The sequence below is a fragment of the Microtus oregoni genome, unplaced genomic scaffold (assembly GCF_018167655.1).
Source record: "Microtus oregoni isolate MIOR12 unplaced genomic scaffold, Mior012 000110F_ref0000174, whole genome shotgun sequence".
Classification (NCBI taxonomy): Eukaryota; Metazoa; Chordata; class Mammalia; order Rodentia; family Cricetidae; genus Microtus; species Microtus oregoni.
Window position 1 is genome coordinate 1,043,079 of NW_024544728.1, and position 20,566 is coordinate 1,063,644.

The 20,566-nt window shown below is 41.4% G+C and overlaps 1 protein-coding gene across 1 annotated transcript; it reads right to left on the reverse strand.

Annotated features, from left to right (window-relative positions):
* Positions 1–4,948: 4,948 nt before the first annotated feature.
* On the reverse strand, positions 4,949–19,581 carry Minar2 (membrane integral NOTCH2 associated receptor 2). Its single transcript, XM_041645455.1, has 4 exons — positions 19,363–19,581; positions 15,826–15,876; positions 8,207–8,431; positions 4,949–5,767 (listed from the first exon to the last, which is right to left on the reverse strand). Exons 1-4 carry the CDS (start codon positions 19,525–19,527, stop codon positions 5,588–5,590), a joined length of 621 nt encoding a protein of 206 aa, XP_041501389.1. The 5' UTR covers positions 19,528–19,581; the 3' UTR covers positions 4,949–5,587.
* Between the last annotated feature and the right edge of the window lie 985 nt (positions 19,582–20,566).

A 20,566-nucleotide genomic window follows, 5' to 3' on the forward strand; every position in this document is an offset into this window, starting at 1 on the left:
TTCAGCTATCTCGGAGTCGGCTTTTTTTAAGAAGCCATCACTTTAAGCCTGAGTGAAAAGTACTGTGGAGGACTGGGTTAATGAGAGAGCTGGTGCTCTCCTTGAACTTCCTGTCTCTGAAAGCTTCTCGGTATGGGACCCCAATTACTGTCACTTTCCGCGCTGATGCACACTGGACAACCCAGGATGGCCCCTGCCCCCACTCCAGAACTTAATCAGCGCGATTAATCGTTCGTCTTTTAGAATTTCTCCAGCCCTTTGCCATGCTTTCAAACACGGTGGAAGTATGGTCCTTGAGAATGTGCAGGCAGTGGTGTGGCTTTTTGGTGTGCGGCTGCCCTCTGGCGGCAAGAAAAGAACTCCAAGATACCGGGAAATAAAGTGACCCCCTTCTGCTTTCTTTTTCTTTGGGGTTAAGATAAAAACTTGAGTGTTTGACTAGTACAAACTAAGAAATGTGGGTTTTTAAAGGCGGTGTACAAAGATGGGAATGTCCACGAGCAAATTCTGCAGAGATGTAACTCTTACCTGACAGGGAGAACTCGCATCTTAACCAGGAAGCCTTCAATGTAGATGTGGACATGCAGAATATGGGAGCTCGGACATTCTTTAGAGCTGATTTTCATGCCTGTTCACCTTTATCCAGACTCCTGACAGAGTTCTGGAGGAGCAGGCATCTAGTTATCAAGTTATGACATAGGAAAGTCAGAGAAATTAGATTGTGTGCTCTCCCACACTGGGAAAGTTACAGAAATTCTGTCAACGCCGCATGCTGAGAAACGGTAATCAGCCTTCTTAATGGTGGGGTCTGGCACTTGTTTTCTCTCTTTGCAAAGAGTCTATATAAACAGAAGTAGCATAACTTGCTGGAATTTGGGTTTACTGTCATTCTGAGTGTGATTGTGTTCCTGCTTATATAACTCATTTATTTTCTCTATGAATTCCTCCAAGTTGGGGCAAAAGAAGAATTGGAAATTACATATAAGTAACTAAGGGGATGAGAGGATATAAATATCTCTTTTGTCATCAGCAGTTGATATATGTAAAGTCCTCATTACATCCACTAGAAAAGTAGAATTTAAATCGGAGGACTCGGGATACAGAAGGGACTGAGTGTCCCCAGTTTGTATTCTAGCAGGGCTTCCACCAGCTCCAAAATTGAACTTCTTCCCTTGAAAGCATGTTCTGTACGTGTCTCACAGCATTGCAACCGAGAAGAAATGAAGTTGGAGGGTGGAGGAGCTTTTGAGACAACCAAACGTAGAAGGTAGGAGCATGTCTGACTGTTGTAGCTCCTACAATCGCAGGAAACTTTATGTAAAGGTGGGTGCCGCGGTTCAGGTAAATGGACCTCAGACGTGGTTCCTGCTGTCCAGAGTAAATGTCTTCTAGGAGGGTTGGAGAAAGGTTTATCCGTGATCTTTGTTTCAAAACTGGACATTGTCAGGGTGGAGGAGATGGCTCAATAGCAAGCATGAGAGAATCAGGTTTGGAAAATCAGGCATGGCTGTGCATGCTTGTAACTCCAACACTGGTGAACTACATTTAGGGGAGGAGACAGTCAAGTTCTGGAAGTTCCCTAGATCATTCATATTCAGTGAAAGACCCTGTGGAGAACTGTAAAAAAAAAAGACACCCAACATTTTAGAGTGGGCATCGGGGACAGGCTACACCCCAATGAGATACTCTCAGTGACCTTCTTCCTCTTGCAGAGAGTGTAGGCCAGATGCCTTGAAAACAGTGCCACCTGCTGGAGAATTGTACTTAGTGCATGGTTCATTACAGGAATATTTTATATTCAAATAATATTATTGTCTTTACTTTTAAAATACACTTTTATTATCCTTTCTTTAAAAGTATACTTTGTTTTCTTTTACTTTTAAACAACAAATTCCTTTCATTCTTTCTTTTTTCCTTCCTTCTTTTCTTTCTTTCTTCCTTCTTACTTTCTTTTCTTATTCTGGGGATTAAACCCAGATGTTAAAGCACACTAGGAAAAATATTATGCCATGGAACTACATCTCCAGCCCTGTGTTTGGTTTCTACATGTGAATATATGCATTTTTATCAACTCAGGCATGTAATTATCTATGCACCCCTAATGTCTGTAGATTCTGTATCTTGTCAGTAAGATGAAGTCGAGAGAAAGGAGCAGGCACTGCGATGCCCACCTTTAATCTCAGTACTCAGGAAGGAGAGGTGGGAAGATCTCTGAGAGTTCGAATCCCACCGGGCCTGGTCTAAATAGTGAGTTCCAGAACAGCTAGGAATACATGAAGTATCACCCCCACCCCTACACACACACACACACACACACACACACACACACACACACACAAATGAAAAGGTAAATCAAGCAGGTAGGGGACAGCATATTTAAGTCAGGAGTAAGAGCATAGTGAAGTCTGGAGCCAGGATGGTGCTGAGCACCTAATGCCTGCTAGAAAGTTTCACACAGGCACTGGAGAAGAGGGGGCAGCATTTCCACCCTGACTTTTTCCAGTCGTTTGCACAGAGAGAAATTTGATCAGGTACATGAGTCACCATGTCCATAAAATGGAAAAGAGATGCCACTCGGGCAGAAAATTGCTTCAGTCCCCAAAACCCTTCCCTCTTGCTTAACATTCCCACCTGAAGCTGGGCCAGAGTCTGGACTAAGTGTCTGTTTGGAAGGAAACAAAACCCCCGTCTTTAAAAATCCATGGCTGTAGATGTAAGAATTTAGAGGGTTTGAAATTTAATGGCCCTGTCTAAACTTCTAAAAGAAATACCTCTTACCTATGACAAAACTATATTTATAGGTAATATGAGGGGAAAAGTTAAAAAACTCGTACTAAACTGTGGTTCAAGAAAAAAAAAGGAACTACAAAAATTATATTTAGACAGAGGAGATGGCTCAAAGGGTGAAGACGTTTTCTGTGTAAGTATGAGCAGCTGAGTCCAAATTACTGGAACCTCCGCTCATCTTGCTGCAAACCCAGGGCTGTGGAGGCTGGAGACAGACCAATCACTGGAGCTCGCTGCTGCCAGTATAGCTCCGGGTCCACGGAAAGATGATGGCTTGTGGGATTGAGGTAGACGGTGATAGAGGTGGACGCCTGGCATACCGCTGTGGACTCTGCATGCTTGCGCATGCGTGTGAGTACCCACAGCATGAATACCTGTGTATACCACGTACATGTACACCCCCCCCCACACACACATTTGCACAGTGTAAATACCTATGTGCAGCAGGTATGTGCTAACTGAATATGTGCACACACTATATAGTCACACACATATACACCATACAGTTACACACACACACATGCTAAAATGTAAAGACTCCCCAATACGGAGATCTACCAATATACAAATTCAGAAGACCACAGGAAATCCGAAGCCAAGCAGCAAAGGTTTAACCCTTTTGAGGACAAGAGGAAAGAGTTGTCTGGTGTTCACAGATGATGAGCAGCGGAATCTAGAGTTTATTCTGAACGTCTAGCTCTGTTTTTGTCAACGTGACTTAGTCAGCCATATGTCTTTTCTAGAAAGATGGGACAGTGTCCAAATCAGCACAACAAACGCCAGACAGGTGCTCTCAGCCCTTTATCCCACCAGCACAGAGCTGCTTTCTTCCTGGGGTGCTTCTTCATGCTGTAAGCTCAGATGTAATAAATATGACCTCCAGGAGGCAGGAGAGCACTCTAGTTAAATGGAGGAGCCTGGGGCCTCACTTCCTCATAGGCCAATAATTAATTTCTCCACTAGGTGGCAGCAACTGGAATACAACTGGAAGAAACGTTAATTTCAAATCTTTCTGTTTATATTTGAGAAAAACAGTTTACAAAAGTGTAAACATTCTAATTTTATCCTGGAAAAATGTGACCTTATTAGCTTATAGGATTTCAACACATTAACTTAATATAAAACACAAAACAACAAACGAATAAGAAAGAAAACTTTCATGGATATGCCTTCCAAATAATAAGGGAACTTTTTTTATTTGAAAAAAAATTAAGAATTTAGGTGTTTGGATTTTTTAATCCAATTTAGGGGCTAAGAAAGAGACTAAAATGGTGTTGGTGACAATGAGACTTATTATTTGTTGACCAGTGCTGCCATGTACCAAAAGCTGTATTTAAAAAGCATAAAAAACAAAACAAAACAAAACAAAACAAAACAGTGGACCCGGATCAGAAACAACCAAGCAAGGCCAGATTTGCGCAGGAGTCTGGACAGAGCCATTACTGTTGTCCTTTCCATGACCTTACGCTTTTTTTTTTTCCTCTGCCGGAGTTATTTTCACAAGGGAATTAGAAGTGCATGCAAGTTATAAATTTGCATGCAAACAAGGACACATTCCCATTATGACTTTCCCTTACCTAGAGACACATACCATTAAATCAGTCAGGGGCGATGTTGTAGCTTGAGTCCAGTTACACTGAAAGCTAGCCGTGGATATTCATTCAAAAGCAAAGTAATAAATTCACTCATGCAGAAGAAGTAAGTGTCCAAAGGTATCGTAAATAAAAGGAGAAGAAGGCTAGGGAGTAGAGGAGTCCTAGGTGCTCCACTGGAAGGAGAAAGGGAAGCGGGAGTGGGGGTGGGCCAGGCTAGGCGCTCACATACACTGCCTTCACATTTCTGTGGTTACCCATCCCATCTTTAGAAAGCCTCCTCTGGGCGCTGTCTTGAATGGACACAAATAACCCAGTTCAGCATCGGCGAGTCGAGTACCATGCATGGTGACCCCTGAGCAGGACTCAAAGCCCACAGAGGCACTTTGCAGGCAGTGAAAACAGGCAGAGTACAAGGACATCCTAAGGCTGTGAGCCTGGCATCAGGAGGACCCCCCCCCCCCCCCTTCATTTACTTCCCTACCATCCTTTCTATACTGGACCGGAACCCACAACAAAAAGAGGAATTATAAGTCAGACAGTACAAAGATCAGCAAGACCAATTTTGCTTTGTACACAACAATTTATTATCCAGTAAACCTTCATTTTTATATACTTTACTTCAAGTCTCTTTAAGAGCGATAAAGCGAGATAATAAGGCGTTATCCAAGGGCACTCTTGGGAAGAAGAAAAGCCTTGATTTACACACTAAATAGCGTTAGGAGTGGCAGTGGGGGCTTTAGGGAAGATGTTCTGGGAGTAGGAGGTGGTGCACTTGTTCCCAGGTATCCACACCCAAAAGACAACCGGAAATGACTTTGAGGGAAAAGCTACTTCCCTGTCCTATGGAGTTCTTAAGCCAACTCCCTGCTCTGATAATCTATTCTGTTCTCATTGTCATTCAAATGAACCCTCAGAGTGGCAGCATTCCCGGGGTGTCACCAGTGCCTTGCCCACTGGTGACTTGTACCCCACTCTGGAATATCGGCTTCACAAAGGAGAAAACCCAGACTGGACTCATACACAGGCTTCACAGAATGAAGCAGGGAGACCAGCAAAACACAAGCAATGCTCACCTTCTAAAGGACAGCGGGGTGTCTAGTCACACAGCTGGAGACACAGACGCACACATTCACAACGCACAGACAGATTTTCCTGGAAAGGTCGAAAAGGTGTTTTAGAGCTTTAAAGAAGGATTTGCAATTTCCTTAGATCAATAAAGTGGTGAGGGTCACTACGGCAACCAAGATGGAGACCACAAGGAGCACAATCATGCCAAAGTGACATAATTTTGATCGCTTGTTGCGCTTCTTCTTCTTTTTCAGCAAAGTGTCAAAGCCTGGAGTGTACGTATCCCCCAACCAAAAGCGCAGGTCATTGGGGTTTTCCTAAAAGAAAACAGCACAGAGAAAATATCACTAACCAGTGACCAGTCAGCATTACAGTGGATACTTGGGAACAAGATGCTGCCAGGGGCCCTGAGTGTCTGTATTAATGTTCTTTGGGGTAAGGTGTTAAGTGTCAATCCTCCAACAGTAAACTCGACAACTCTAAGCATCTCAGAAACACTGCCACAACTGACTGACTGTGGGAACTTGTAGGAAAATTGTCTGTCTGTATAAGAATTTATTAGGTGGCCTGCACAACACCTGTGTTAAATTGCTGACCCTTCTAAGTCAGAAACACCATAGTCATCTCTTCGCCAATTGTGTTTTTCTAACATCTTACGAATAATGTCTATAAATCAGTTAAGTGAGTTGAAATACAATTAACATTCCTAGCTTTAGATGGACCTTGGAGGTTTTATCTCATTTTTGTGGCAGAGATAAGAATCTGGTTAAGTTTTGGGAAATCCCAGCTGACTTCCCTGAAGGAAGAATAAGCCTAGGTCTGAAGAGCTACTTCCATAGCAGAGCTACAGAACATCTTCCACAGAGAAATTCAGGGGACACGATGCATCTTTGCTCATGTTAGCTCCAATCCATAGGGTGTCTCTGTCTCATTGGCTCCATCTTCTGTGGAGTGCCAGAGAATTCTCTTTAAGAATTCTACTCTCAAGTATCCGATAAGTCGCCTGTACACTTGACTAGCCCATATACTTTTTGAAAACAAACAACAACAGCAACAAAAGACCATTTTCCTGTAATCTCTAACTACTTTAGTATGATCAATCCTGTGTCTCATATATTAAGTTTACAAAGATAGCTGGGTTACCACTTGCACATAGCAACTGCAGGCCTTGGATTTTCTTGCTTGGATATTTTGAAGGATTTGAAACAGGCTATCACCCTCAATAGTTTGAGTGGACATTAAGTCAGCTACTGGTGTCACAAAACCAATGTCTGGTAGCTGGCAGCATGTAGGGTTTCTGAACTAGTTTCAGACTTGGGGCTGTAACGCTAGGAGGGACATGCACACATAAGGAGTTGGGATGGATTTGGCAATTGCAATTCTCCTATAGAAACTTGTAGGTGGGTTTAAGTCACCCACTTAGAAAAAATTTTTCCTACTTGCCAATGACCTTCAATTTCCTTAGTGTGATATCCAAACTTAAAAATCAATAAAACATTTGAGAAAAAAATTAATTTTTTTTAATTGGCAGTCTTTGAATCAGGTAAACTATTTCTATTTACTCAGTTCGATGGATTTGTGTGTGAGCAGGGATGCTCATCCACCACCCCCTTGTCACATTTGCACAAAGCAAAGGCGAGAGAACAGGCCTGAGCTTGTGCCCAACAACAAGCGTCTGTGACATAAATCAATGCGCTTTCCCCAGTATTAGCCTTAATGATATAAAGTCTTTGGTAAAAAACACGAAATTAAACCAAAACAAAAAGGAGGAAAAGAAATGCATTGTTGTTGTCATGGGAATGTGTGTTTTGGGAACTTCGCAGGAAGAAGCTAAAGGAGGTTACCCTCGAGCTAGGAGATTAAGAGCTGTTGGTGATTCTGGACCATTATGTATTTCAAGGAATGCACAGTCGAGGTTTTAAAACAAGTGTGCAGAACATAAAAGTCTACAGTACCGCCCCCTTTAAAAAGAAATGTGGTTCAGGGCAGGTGGTTAAGGTGTGAGCTTGCACCAGACACACATTTTTAAACGGAGGGTATTTGGCAATGTCAGGCCTTTCTTGCCTAAGGCAGGTTGAAGCAAGCAGAGGCTGATCAGGAATCCAGTCCCTTCAGACAACAGAGGGTCCATGCTGGCTTTCAAGCATTTGGGTCTTGTCTGTGTAGGTGATATCAGAAGAAGAAGGAAAAGGTAGGGAAAGAAAATCCTAAGCTGGGTGCGTGAGTTCGTTGTGTATTTTTCCTTGTGGAAATGTTTGTTTTGAGACACAAGAAAAACGACCAAAACATAAGCCTTCACTCTTAAATCATTTCATGGATGTGGAATATTAACCAAACGACTGTTGGCAAGGGCTTCCTCGTGCAGCACCTAAGTCTGATCACTTCATAGGTAGTTTTGAAAAATGCAGAGAAAGAAATGCGTTCCTAGGTGGCCATGAGCATAAACAGCTACAAGATTACTAATGAGGGAATACATGTATGACCTTCCAAATTAATTTGAAAAACAATTTGCGTCTTCCCAGGAGACCTTTTGTCATTGCTACTTGCCTTTTCTCCTCTCTACACTACACAGGTGCCATTGGCTGTGCAAAATACAAAGCAAACAGACAATCCCACATATGGGCTGGGAAAGAGAAATAATTCCAAGGACCTGGTCTTGGTGTTTGGTGGGGAACTTCTGCCACTGCTGCAGAACCTTCTCAGGTCCACTCGGCTGATCTGGTTGAGCAGCTGAGGATAATTCTTAGTAAACGCACCTTCAGATGTCCGGAGAGATTCGTGTGCGCAGAATGCTTGTCATATTCCTCGATGGTCCATGAAGGACTCTTCTTTCTTTCTTCCATAGCTTCCTCTATGCTCATGTCACCATATAATGGGTTATTCTTCATAACCGAAGACATGGACGGTGGGGGACTCTCAGGCAGGACTGCGTTCTCCCCACCAAATCCCTTAGCCCGCTGAGAAGAGATGCTCTTTTCTCTCTGTTAGGAGATAAGAAAATAGGATGGCCTTGCTGGTGGCAGAGAAGCCAAAATGGCAGAAATCTGGATCTGAAGATTTATTGATTCTGTTTCAAATTCAACAGATTGAGCAACTGACCTATAAAATGACTCTGAGGTCTGCTTTAATTAGAATCCTACCATTAACTGAGTTCTCTCTTTATATGTTGTCCTGATCAGTTTAATATCCATTTCAAGGCATTCTCCGTCTACAAAGAAAGAATAGTGTTCTCCAATTCCTCTAGTGGAATTCTGAAGAAACGCAGTTTTGCAGCTCATGTGCACTAGAGTTTAGTGGCATTTTATGTTTTTTAGTGTGTCCCAAGGTTCCTATACATAGGACTTAATAGTGTTGTATGAATCCAGCAAAATTAGGATTAAAAGTGTTTTCTGGGACCACAAGATGGCTCAGCAGGTATTGGTGTTTGCTATTAATCTGCCAGCCTAGATTTGACCCCCAAAGCCTAACAGTCCAAGAAGAGAATAGAATCCTGAAACTGGTACTGCCTCTTCTCTGACCTCCACACTCACATGTCCTGGCAGGCACATGCAAGTGTATGAACACACATGTATGAACATATATGCATACAAGCACACACACAAATAAATAAACAAATAAAGTTAGCAACCCTGTTAAATAATTTCTAAATGTCTTAGCTTTTTATAAACATGCCTTTGGATCCTATTTCAGAGACATTGGAGGAGGAGGTCTACATAGTTTCTTCTCCCAAGCTGAAATACTCCATGCTAGACAGAGAGGGGAGGTTCATTAAACCTGGGGAGCTGATCACACACTTTTCCAGGCTCAGGAAATTCAAGACCCTTAAATTCTCAGGAAGGTCTAAGGATCACAAGATTCACAAGGTGCCTCCCAAGGCTATAAAAGCTACAAACACCTGCTAAGGCCTAGGAGACTTTTCAGTGGAGCTCCTGTACGCCGGCACAAGTAGGCTATTCCAGGCATGCAGGTTTTGAGTCCTCACCCACGCTGGATTGGCCGTTTCAGAGCTACAGTTGCGTTTGGGTCACCCATGAGCCTGTAAGTTACCATAATAGACTAATTGTTCCACTAAGGTAGACTTAGGTGGGATCATTTCTTCTGTCTGTTATTAGTACCCTCTCTGAGGTGGAAAGATTTGCTCCCATCTCCCTGGCTCCAGGAAAACTCATAGAGCAACTGAGTCAATTGAACATCATTCACCCCCAAAGTGCCTATTGTCCACTAGAGTAATTAATTTTTCACTTTCAGAAATTTAAAAAACTTGATTGATATTGAAACATAGAAAAGGACACACATGATGAATGCATGTGATTTTCCCACAAACACTCGTGTGTGTGTGTGTGTGTGTGTGTGTGTGTGTGTGATATTGGTGACTGGACATAAGAACTTTGGAGATACACCAATAGGAATCACATCCTTTTGAGTCACCTGTATGAGAACCACTGGCCATATATCAATGGCCTAAGGGTCTTTTAGGACATAGATTGAATATGTATTTATATAAACTAAAATTATAGAATGGCATTGCATGAGGCATCCTTCTGAAATAACTTGTAAATAAAGAGAAAAAATAATCCAGATAAAACTATTTGTATTCTCTTGGACATTGGCTTTCCATTACTTTTAATAAAAAAGATGTATTTTGTTTTTATTTTATGTATATTAGTGAGTGTCTGCATGTATGTAGGTGTATCAAATGTGAGCCTGACATCGTGGATGCTGGGAATCCAGCCTGGGTCCACTGGAAGAGCAGAAAGCAGGTTTAACCAGAGTTACCTCTCCAGCCCCTTCCTTGACGTTCTTAATAAAGGCATCTTTCATATTCTTAGAGATCAACTTGGAGACCCTTTTTTACTTAAATTTGGTTTTGGCCTGCCAAAAGTCAATTTATAGTCCATAATGGTAAGCTGTATAATAAAACAATAAACCTTCTTATCTTAGCATTTATCTCAAAGTTGAGTAGATGTGTTAATGTGGTTCTAAACTAAATAAGAGCAATCTGACAGGAAATTAAGGTTATTTGAGCTTAACACAATTATAACTCTATTGTTTTCTTCAAGCCTGGACAGCTTTGATCATATCTGAAGCAGGATAACTCTTCTGACATAACGAACTTTCTTTGTTAGGTTCTTTTCCTGCTAGACTGCTCATTGCATGCAGTTAGGAGGAAGGTTTGATAGATGAGGGAAATAAAATGTGTGGTTCAAGAAAGTTTATATACACTATAAAAATGGATATGTGTTTAGAGGAACGAATATGTGAAGGTATCAAAAACAGTCAGAGCTTTATTCTAAAGCGTCTTGTTTCTAGGCCATATCCTTGAAAATTTTTAAATATTTTCCTGAAATACGCTTTTTGTCTCCGATCTGCACATCATTCTTATCTATGAAGGGAAGGGAAGCTTATTTATCATGCTTTGTTACTAGTGTGAAGAAATCAGTTATATTTTATAATTTACAAATTAATTAGATAACACAAAAAGAAATTGATAGGATAACTGGGAACATGATTCAGGCACTGAGCACATGCTTAGATTACGGGAGATCTTGGGTCTGGATCTATAGTTCAATGGCAGAATGCTTACCTAGCAAGAGTGAATCTCTAGGTTCAAACAGCAGTTTATATATTTAAAAAAAGTTGTGATTTATTTGTATTTTACTATTTTTTTTCCAAATAGATTTAAGAAAATAAAGAGCATATACTGTAGGGTTAAGACAGCCCCTTTAGGGGGCGGGGTTTGCCTCGGGCGAATGCCTGCCAATAAATGGGCACGCAGAGAGGCGGAGAGGCCCTTTTTCCTTCCTACCTCCTGTGCCACGCGGGAACTTTGGTTCTGTAAGTTTATCATTAAAGTGTGAATATTGTTTAGTATCTGCATTGCATTTATTTACGCCGATACAATATACAAAGTCCAACTTTGCATGTTGCACCTTAGGCGAAATACTGAGAAGAAAATTCAGTAGCATTTCTGTGATTTTAACAAAGTGAGCTGGGACTGGAGAGATGGCTCAGTGGTTAAGAGCATTGCCTGCTCTTCCAAAGGTTCTTGAGTTCAATTCCCAGCAACCACATGGTGGCTCATAACCATCTGTAATGAGGCCTGGTGCCCTCTTCTGGCCTACAGGTAGACACACAGACAGACTATTTTATACATAATAACTAAATATTAAAAAAATAAAAAAACAATGTGAACTATAAAATAAATTCCATTTGAACTACTCATTTGAAGTAACAGTTCAAAGTTTAACTAGACTCTCGCTATTAAGCCAAACTTTGTCCATTTATTTTAATTCTAATACTTTAATGAGCGAGTAAAATACCACTTAATGAAAAAGGAATAGAAGACATATTCAGGCAAACAAACGCTAAAGGTTAGCAGCAGACAGGCCATTAGAATAAGAACCTTTAAAATCATACAGCAAGAGGGAGTGAAACTGGAGGTAGGCAGGGAGACTGAGACAAAGAGATTTTGGAAAATAAACAGAAATTGATGAGATGGAAATAAGATAATCTGAGTTTAAAGTAAACTAAAGAATTAGAAGGTAAAAAGTTTGGCACAGGTGTTTTTAATCAAGCAACTAAGAACCAATTGCAGGGAAAAGATGGAGATGTTGTTGAAATTAGAGAAATTTATTTATCTCCAAATTATTAGAGAAATTTATTTATCTCCAAATTACCAGGGCAGTAAAAAACAATAAAGGCAAGTTGACCAAGCTCTAGGAGGATGAGGGTATAAAATGGAGGTTATCTCAAGGACACACAGAGTAAGTCAGTAGTAAGCATACTAAACAGAAGGAGGCTTAATTTTCTAGTTCAGAGAGTGAGACAGGCAGATCAGACGTCAAAATGCAAATTCAACTATTCAGTATTTAATGCCTCAACTTTAAGAACTCGGGAAGTAGGAAAGATTAAAGAGCATAAGTTCCAGGAGGTGGATATGCACACAGAGACCCAGGCATGGTGACTGACTGGGTAAACCAGGTGGCTTTCCTTGGTTGAGCATACACAGGGTCCAGCTTCTTTCATCTGCTCTGAAATTAATTAGTTTGGAGTCAAGCTTTTTAAAACCAAGAAAGTGTAGCAGAAGTGATTTGAGATCGGATCCAAGCTGTTCCCAAACTCTTCCATATGATTTCTGTCATTGTTTTGTTTGTTGGTTTGACACTCTAGATCAGGATCTGAGATGTCTGAGATGGTAGAACCTACAACAAACAATTGGAAACCCTGGCCACTGCTTGGAAAAGAGAAGCACCCCTCACCCCAGTCCATCCGCTGTTCCTAGGACTTCTCATGATTGGCAAACACTGTCATTTTGCCACTGGTCACAGTGGTGAGCAGTTACCTCCCTCTCCAATGCTGAAGAGTATCTGGAAAGTGGCTGTTGTACCGCACTGCTGCAGCACACCAGATCCGGGAAGAAATACTAAAAGCCTTATTCTTACTTGTTTTGTATGTGTGTAGTGTATGTACATGTTTCTTGGTGTACATGTACTTGTGAGTATACATGCAAGTTCACATATGTGAATGAGTGGACACCAGAGGTTGACATTGGGTATCTTCCTGAACCACCCTGCTCCGTATTTTTTGAGATATTTATTATTTATTAGGTATACAGTGTTCTGCCTGCATGTATGCTTGCACACCAGAAGAGGGTACTAGATCTCATGGCAGATGAGCCACCATGTGGTTGCTGGGAATTGAACTCAGGACCTCTGGAAGAGCAGCCAATGCTCTTAACCTCTGCGTCATCTCTCCAGCCCTGAGACAAGAAGACAAGGTCCTTTAGTGAGCTTGAACTCACTGATCTAACTGAACTGGCTGCTTGTAAGATCGAGGGATCCATCAGTGCCAACACCACCTCATCCAAGCACTGGAATTGTGGGAACATGCCCCCTAAGCTCAGCTTTTCATGTGGATGCTAGTGATCTGAATCCAGAGCATCAAGTTTGCATAGTGGGCACTTCCCCATCCGGGCCATTTCCCCAGCCCCCCAATACTAGAAGCCTGAAGACAGTTCTCGGCAGCGGAAATCATTTGGTAGAAATGTTAGTCTGGTAACTTGAGAGATAATCATCACTAACTTGGGGCAAGTCTGAAACTGTACAGTCATATACCTTGTCAGAACATTTGTTTTATGAGTGGAGTCAGGGAATTCAAGAAGATGGTTCAAAGTATGCAGGGAGGGTCCTAAGGTGTGGCACACCCCAATTACTGAGATGTAAAACTACTTACCAAAAAAGAACAAAAACAGAAAGATGAGGAAAATGTCTCAGCTGTATGAAGTAACTGAAGACAAAGATTCTGTTGAAGGCCTAGTTTTATACACCTCAGGGTTGGTGGTCAGTAAGCCAGAAATTGGAGAAGTGGAAACAGGAAAGCAAGATCCAAAGGCGAGTTTGAGCCCCATGCTTTAAGGGACCTATAGGGGCATTTTATGTCAGAAAGAACTGTCTGAGGCTAAACAAAGAGAATTATATTAGCAAATTGCTCAATAAATTGCATAGGAAATAAACTGAAGACATTACAAGATGAAAACTAGAGTCTTTAAAATAAAATAAAATCATGTGGGTATTCTGGGCCAACCCTACCATCTGCATTTCCAGTCATTTAGACATAAAAACTGAGAATAACTACCAAAACAACAGATCCAAGATTGGGAAAATAATAGTAAGTATATGTCTCTAAATTCCTATGAATAAGAGTGGAAGAAAGCCCTGGGACCATCCCAAGAGCCTGGAGCATAAGGCTGTGCAGAGCAAGGGTAGTGGGTCCTCACAGAGAAATGGAGTGTTCCTGCCTCACCTCCAGGGAAGGAGTCTGCACAAGCACTCCTGGAGAGATTACAGGAGTTTGGAATATGACTTCTCCACTGCTCAGAAAGGGAAAAATTAGCGTAGGATAATAATCCTATCTCTTGAAAGGGGAATTTGTAGGATTGGGATGGCTTGCAGGCCCTGCTCCTAAGTGTGGTGATGAGACAGACTCTTCTATCTGATAGACGATCTTGGCTGTCAGTTGTGTGGGGTGTGCAAGCATATCTGTATGTATATATACACATATATATTAGATTATATATTATATATTTGATGTATGTAACTTAAACACAGTATCTATTTTAAAAGATGAAAATGAAGTAGCACATGGCTAAACACACGACAAATCCATTTCCTCTTCAACGACACACAACAATGGGGTTGAAACTCAAGCTTGGCTACTAACCTCCCCAACAGTACATGTGTCTTCCTTTCTGTCTTCTTGGTCTGCAGGCATAATGCAGATTCTGATATTGTAGAAAGAACCTCCAGAAAAAGAATGTGAATTCTCCTTTAAGGTAGGCTTCTCAGCATGTGCATAGCATCAACATCTCAAGGGTGCAGATGTATTAATTCCTTATTGCATTATTAGATTTGAATATGTTTGTTTCTATGATACAACATAGCTAACCACTACAGAAAAATAGTATATATATGTATATAATTACAATATAATATATCAAACAAAATAGTCTTAAGGCAAGAAGCTTTGATAGCTACAAAGATTTTGAATAAAAGTAACACCATCAGCAAAGTATAATAATAACTATAAAATTTATATATGCTACAAAATGATTGTAATAAAATTTAAAGTAATCATTAAAATTACATATATTCATACAAAAGTTTCCCAAAGATAAGACAATTTGTACAATAAAATTAACAAATCCAATCAATTGGCATCCACAGTTAGAAACACTCTATTTTCTGAACATTTTCAAAACACTGATAGTGTAAATGATTCTAAAGGGAAGTACACATACAACTGAGTTAATAATCAAAAACCATCAAAAACACATCCCAAATACAAATTCTGTAATCATTTGGACTACGTTTTCAATAAAAACCATGGAAATATGTTAAATGGTGACACAGCGAGTGTTAAAATGTAGTGTTACAAAAATGATAGGCTGAAGCACAAATGCATGCACACACACTTTTCACACATACACAGAATACATGTACAAACATACACACATACACATTTATATACAGGCACAGATATACATACATAAACTCATAAACGCATGGACATACACCTACATACATGCAAGCATACACATATGTACAAATGCACACACACCTATATACATGCAAGCAGACACATACATACAAATGCACAGACACACACATACACACACACATACATAGAAATAAACCCACATACATACAAGCAGATATACCCATGCATGAACATAAATGAAGACAAAGAAAGGCACACATGGAATATTGATATTTAGCAAAAAAACAGTGGTGTGGGACAGAAAAGCAGTGAAGAATGCAGATTAAGACATGAGACCAGTGAATGAGCTTGACTAGGAATAAGGAGGCTCAGTCCTCACCACTGGCTTTTCACTCCAGCTCACAGATCTCCTCTGAGAAGCCCCAGGGTTCTGAAACCAACGTGAAAGGAGTCAGGAAGAAGTAAAGCTCACGTGAACAGACCAAGAACGTCAGCTGCTCACCAGGAAAAACAACTCCCAATACGATGCCTTTAAACATTTTATCCTTTAATTTAAAAAGGTGTGTGTGTGTGTGTGTGTGTGTGTGCAAGCGCGCTTGCTTGTGCATTGGTAGAATGTTTGCCTCGCATGCACAAACCTTGAATTTGATACACAGAACATCAATAACCAGGTGTTGTAGTACACACCTGCAATTTCAACCCTCAGGGCTTGAAGATCCCAGGTTTACCACATCGCCTTAGACCACAGACTGAACTTGAGGCCAGCCTAGGCTACATAAAATCCTGCCTTAACACCAAACCGAGCAACATTGGAAGGAACAATATCATCTGTTATTTTTCAAAATTCAATACCATTTTTCCCCTTTTTTAAATTAAAAAAAAACAAACAAACAGGCAAACATCACAACAACAAAAAACCAAAATGGAGACAAAAGTGCAGGTAGCCCGGGTTGGCCTCCAACTCTTTATATAACCGAACCCTAAATTCCTGATGCTCTTGATCCTGCCGACTGAGTTCTGGGATTCTAGGTGCACACTGTACATGTTTTCTGCTGTGCTCAGGATAAGAACCAGGGCTCCCATCATGTCAGGCAGGTACATTGTCTATCAACTGAATTACAGCCAGGTGTTTCTGTTTCCACTTCTTAAACTGTTATAGGAACCAGACCCCACTGACTTTTCCTTATACATTATTTGTTTTCATTTTTTTTGTTGTTGTTGCTTGTTTATTTAGTTTTTGTTTTGTCTTTTGAGACAGGATTTCTCCATGTAAAACAGTCCTAAGCTGTCCTGGAACTAGCTCTTGTAGACCAGGCTGGCCTCAAACTCACAAAGATCTGCCTGTCTCTGCCTCCTGAGTGCTGGGATTAAAGGCGTGCGCTACTACCTCCCAGCTTTTGTTCTCACTTCTTAAGAAATGAAAATGAGGGTTGTATTAATTTTTCAGGAGATCATACTGGATACCTGTGGATCAAACCTAAATTTTTAATTACAAAAAAGTTTGAGAATTTCATACATGGCAACCATGTTTGCATAATCTATTTGCTTAAACCACCACCCAGTGAGGAACTTAATTAAGACATATTTGATAACTCCCTCTTCAGACATGCTTAACACCACATTCAACAGTCTTGGTATATTTCTGAAGATTTTTAAGTATCATTCTAAGAATTTCAAAATTTCATGCTCCCATTTCTTCATATTTATCTACTTTTTACTCCATAAGTACGTCAGTCTTGATTTTTAAGTTCACTCACGCACTTTACAGATGACTGTGAAGACCAGGTGTCATTGCTCATTGTCCGAAGCACACCTACCTCATTTCCAGAACACACTTGTCTAACATTCCTTCCCATTATCCATTACTTCGGTAGTAAATTACCCATCCCTAAGTTACTTGTCATTTTATTTCAGGATCCTATAACCACACTGATGAATATCTTGCATATCACCATAGAACCTTCATCGGGCGATGGATGGAGATAGAGACAGAGACCCATATTGGAGCACTGGGATAAGCTCCCAAGGTCCCAATGAGGAGCAGAAGGAGGGAGAACATGAGCAAGGAAGTCGGGACCATGAGGGGTGCACCTACCCACTGAGGCAGAGGGGCTGATCTATTGGGAGCTCACCAAGGCCAGCTGGACTGGAACTGAAAAAGCATGGGATAAAACCGGACTCTCTGAACAATGAGGACTGATGAGAAGCCAAAGACAATGGCACTGGGTTTTGATCCTACTTCATGTTCTGGCTTTGTGGGAGCCTAGCCAGTTTGGATGCTCACCTTCCTAGACCTAGATGGAGAGGGGAGGACTTTGGACTTTCCACCTGACTGCTCTTCGGTCTGGAGAGGGAGGGGGAAAGGAGTGGGGGGAGGGGGAGTGGAGTGGGAGGAAGGGGAGGGAAATGGGAGATGGGAGGAAGCGGAAAATTTTTTTTCCCAAGAAAAAATAAAAAATAAAAAAAACTAATTTATATGAAATTTATCAAAGATACATCTGCAGGAAGCATACCTCTTTGTTCTTGGAATAATGATTTAGGCCAAAAGGGCCTGTATAAAAAGTGCTTGTTAGGAATTTGCATTTCCTCAGTTTTTGAGCTTTTGTTGTGAAATTCCAAATGGCGGCAGCAGAGCAACCAGAGCACTGAAAAAGATGCTGCAAAATTGCTGTGTCACAACCCAGGGGAAAAAAAAAAAAAAACGATTGGCTATGTGTTCTTACAATGTACTACGCAGAGACGGAGGTGGGGGAGGAGGGGCAAGATTTTCTGAAATAATTTTAATCCTTTTGTTCTGTGACTTGTACAAAATGAAATAAAGGAGGAAATTTATTTCATTTCATCAAGCAAAACACAAAACAGTGATAAATGGGTGTGTATGGAAAGCCACAAGGCTTTGGGGGATTACAAAGTGGTAAGCAAAAATTAAAAGTAAACAACAACAATATTCAGTCGTTATATAACAGATTGACTTATAATGGAAATAAGATTTATAATGGAAATAAACGGAACCGTTTATAAAGTAGAGGCAATTGACGTAATCATCCGACTCTGAATGAACTCATGGCATATGCTCCTGCCCACACACACACACATCACCAAGTAGTCCTGGTACACCAGGACTCACGAGAAGCGACTGTTTTTTTAAAAGCCTTTCCGTACAGGGAATTTGAACTCTCCAAAGGATTTAAGGACTTACAGGGGCTTGTAGGTCAGACACGTCGTTTCTGAAACAAAATACTTTTTCCTCTTTCTACCTGTAGTAACCCCCCCCCCCCCCGCCCCCAGTTTCTCCATCTTAAAACAAGATTATCCCTGTTTGATTAGCCTCAGCAGGGGCCTTTGTGTTGATCTCAGCAGACGGAACCCACCAGCCGCATTCTTTTGTGAAAGAACAAGAGCCACGAAATCTGCATTAGCGTGCTTATTCCTATGGCTGCTCCATGCGGACACCTGTGGAAGAAGCGCCTCTAAGCTGAGAGCCACTTCCTTTCCAAGATGGAGTGTGGCTTTCCCTGAGGCAAGACTCAGGCTTTCTCAGAGGCAGGTACACCCTTGTGCGGCAAGCATTTGATATTTTAGGCATAGATCACAGCGACAGACAGAGTTTAGCATTTCTTCCCCCGAATCTTATTTGAAAACAGTTAGTCTGAACTGTTCTGGAGGGAAGGAGTAAATGAGACCTACGCAAATCTGAAACGAAGACAAGCTGAGAAGCGGGGACTGGAGGGGAATGAACCGGTGGGAGAATTTGCACATCTTTAACGCAGAGCTTACAGGAAGGGGTGGGGAGGAAAAGCAGCTTCTATGTATCCCCCACCCCCCACCCCAAGCCTCCTTCACACGAATGAGAAAATTTCATATAATGAGAAAGAAACAAGCTCCAAACCTGTATTCCTATGTCCTTAGATCTTACCTGGGAGTAGACAAGGTTTTGCCAGTGCTGTGGAGCAGGAAAATTTCCACCGGGAAATCTCGCGAGGCTAGCCTGCAGAAGGGTCGAGTTCCTCATTAAAGACTTCACGTCAAGCTGCAGGAATTTGTCAGGATGGTTGTTATTGGGCAAAACAGAAAGGTCCATGTCCCCTTTCGTCTGCGTTGGAAACAAAGCGAGCGAAGCTGGCCCTGTCAGAGGCCTCCATTATTAATGAGCCCGAAGATGCTCTGGCTGGCATTTGAAACCAGGTCTCTTGTCTGCACACAAAAGCCACCCTCTAAAGGCCACGTCAGTCCACAGGAACAAAACAAGAAAGCAGCAAAGGGCCCTCCTTCCTACCTTACAACACACACATGCACGCACGCATATGATGCTTAAATTGCATTAAAAGGGTTCATCAATTCAAATTAATAAATTGAGAAAATTAGATATGGGTTGCACTTATTACCGCCCCCCATTCAGAGTCCTCCAAGGCTATTTTGTATATTAAAGCTGCCACAGTCATAATCTTTGTATATTAAAGCCCATCATTTGCAGCCTAGCACAATCACCGGGAAGAGCTCCACTGAGTTTGTTTTCTGTATTACTGCATTAAGGCAGCTGCTCTGGCCCTGGCCCTACTTCCTCAGCTTCTCAGGTGATAAGCCCCATCTCATTCCTTCTCAGGTTTTGAATCCCAATCTCAAGCTCATGTAGACTTAACTGGTTTGAGTTTGGCAGCTTGTTCTAAGTGTGAAAATAGCAGGCATGTATCTTGTGGATTGTGGTAGTAAGGTCCTAACGCACTGCCGTGACCCCTCCATATCCAGGGTCCTTTGATTCTACCCCTAGCTATATCAATACCTGTGAAATTCAGCGATCCCAGGGCACATTTGGAACCTGAGGGTAACCAGGCTGCTGACTTCATAGGATGGGCTGTGTTGTAAGTGAACCCATCTGTTGTTAAGACAGCCAAGGTCAGGCTGACTTTATGGCCTGCCTGGTTAGCCAACAACTGATGAATTTAATATAAGCATGCTCTCTATGCACAGGACACTCTAAATGGCCTACTCCCCCACCTAGAAAGGATGGGGTTTTCATCTGGAGAGAGCAGCATTCCCTCTTGCAAGACTGGTTAAGGGTAGATATATATCAAGGGCTTCTAACAGACTACAATTGTTTGTTTTTTCACCAACTCTATGAA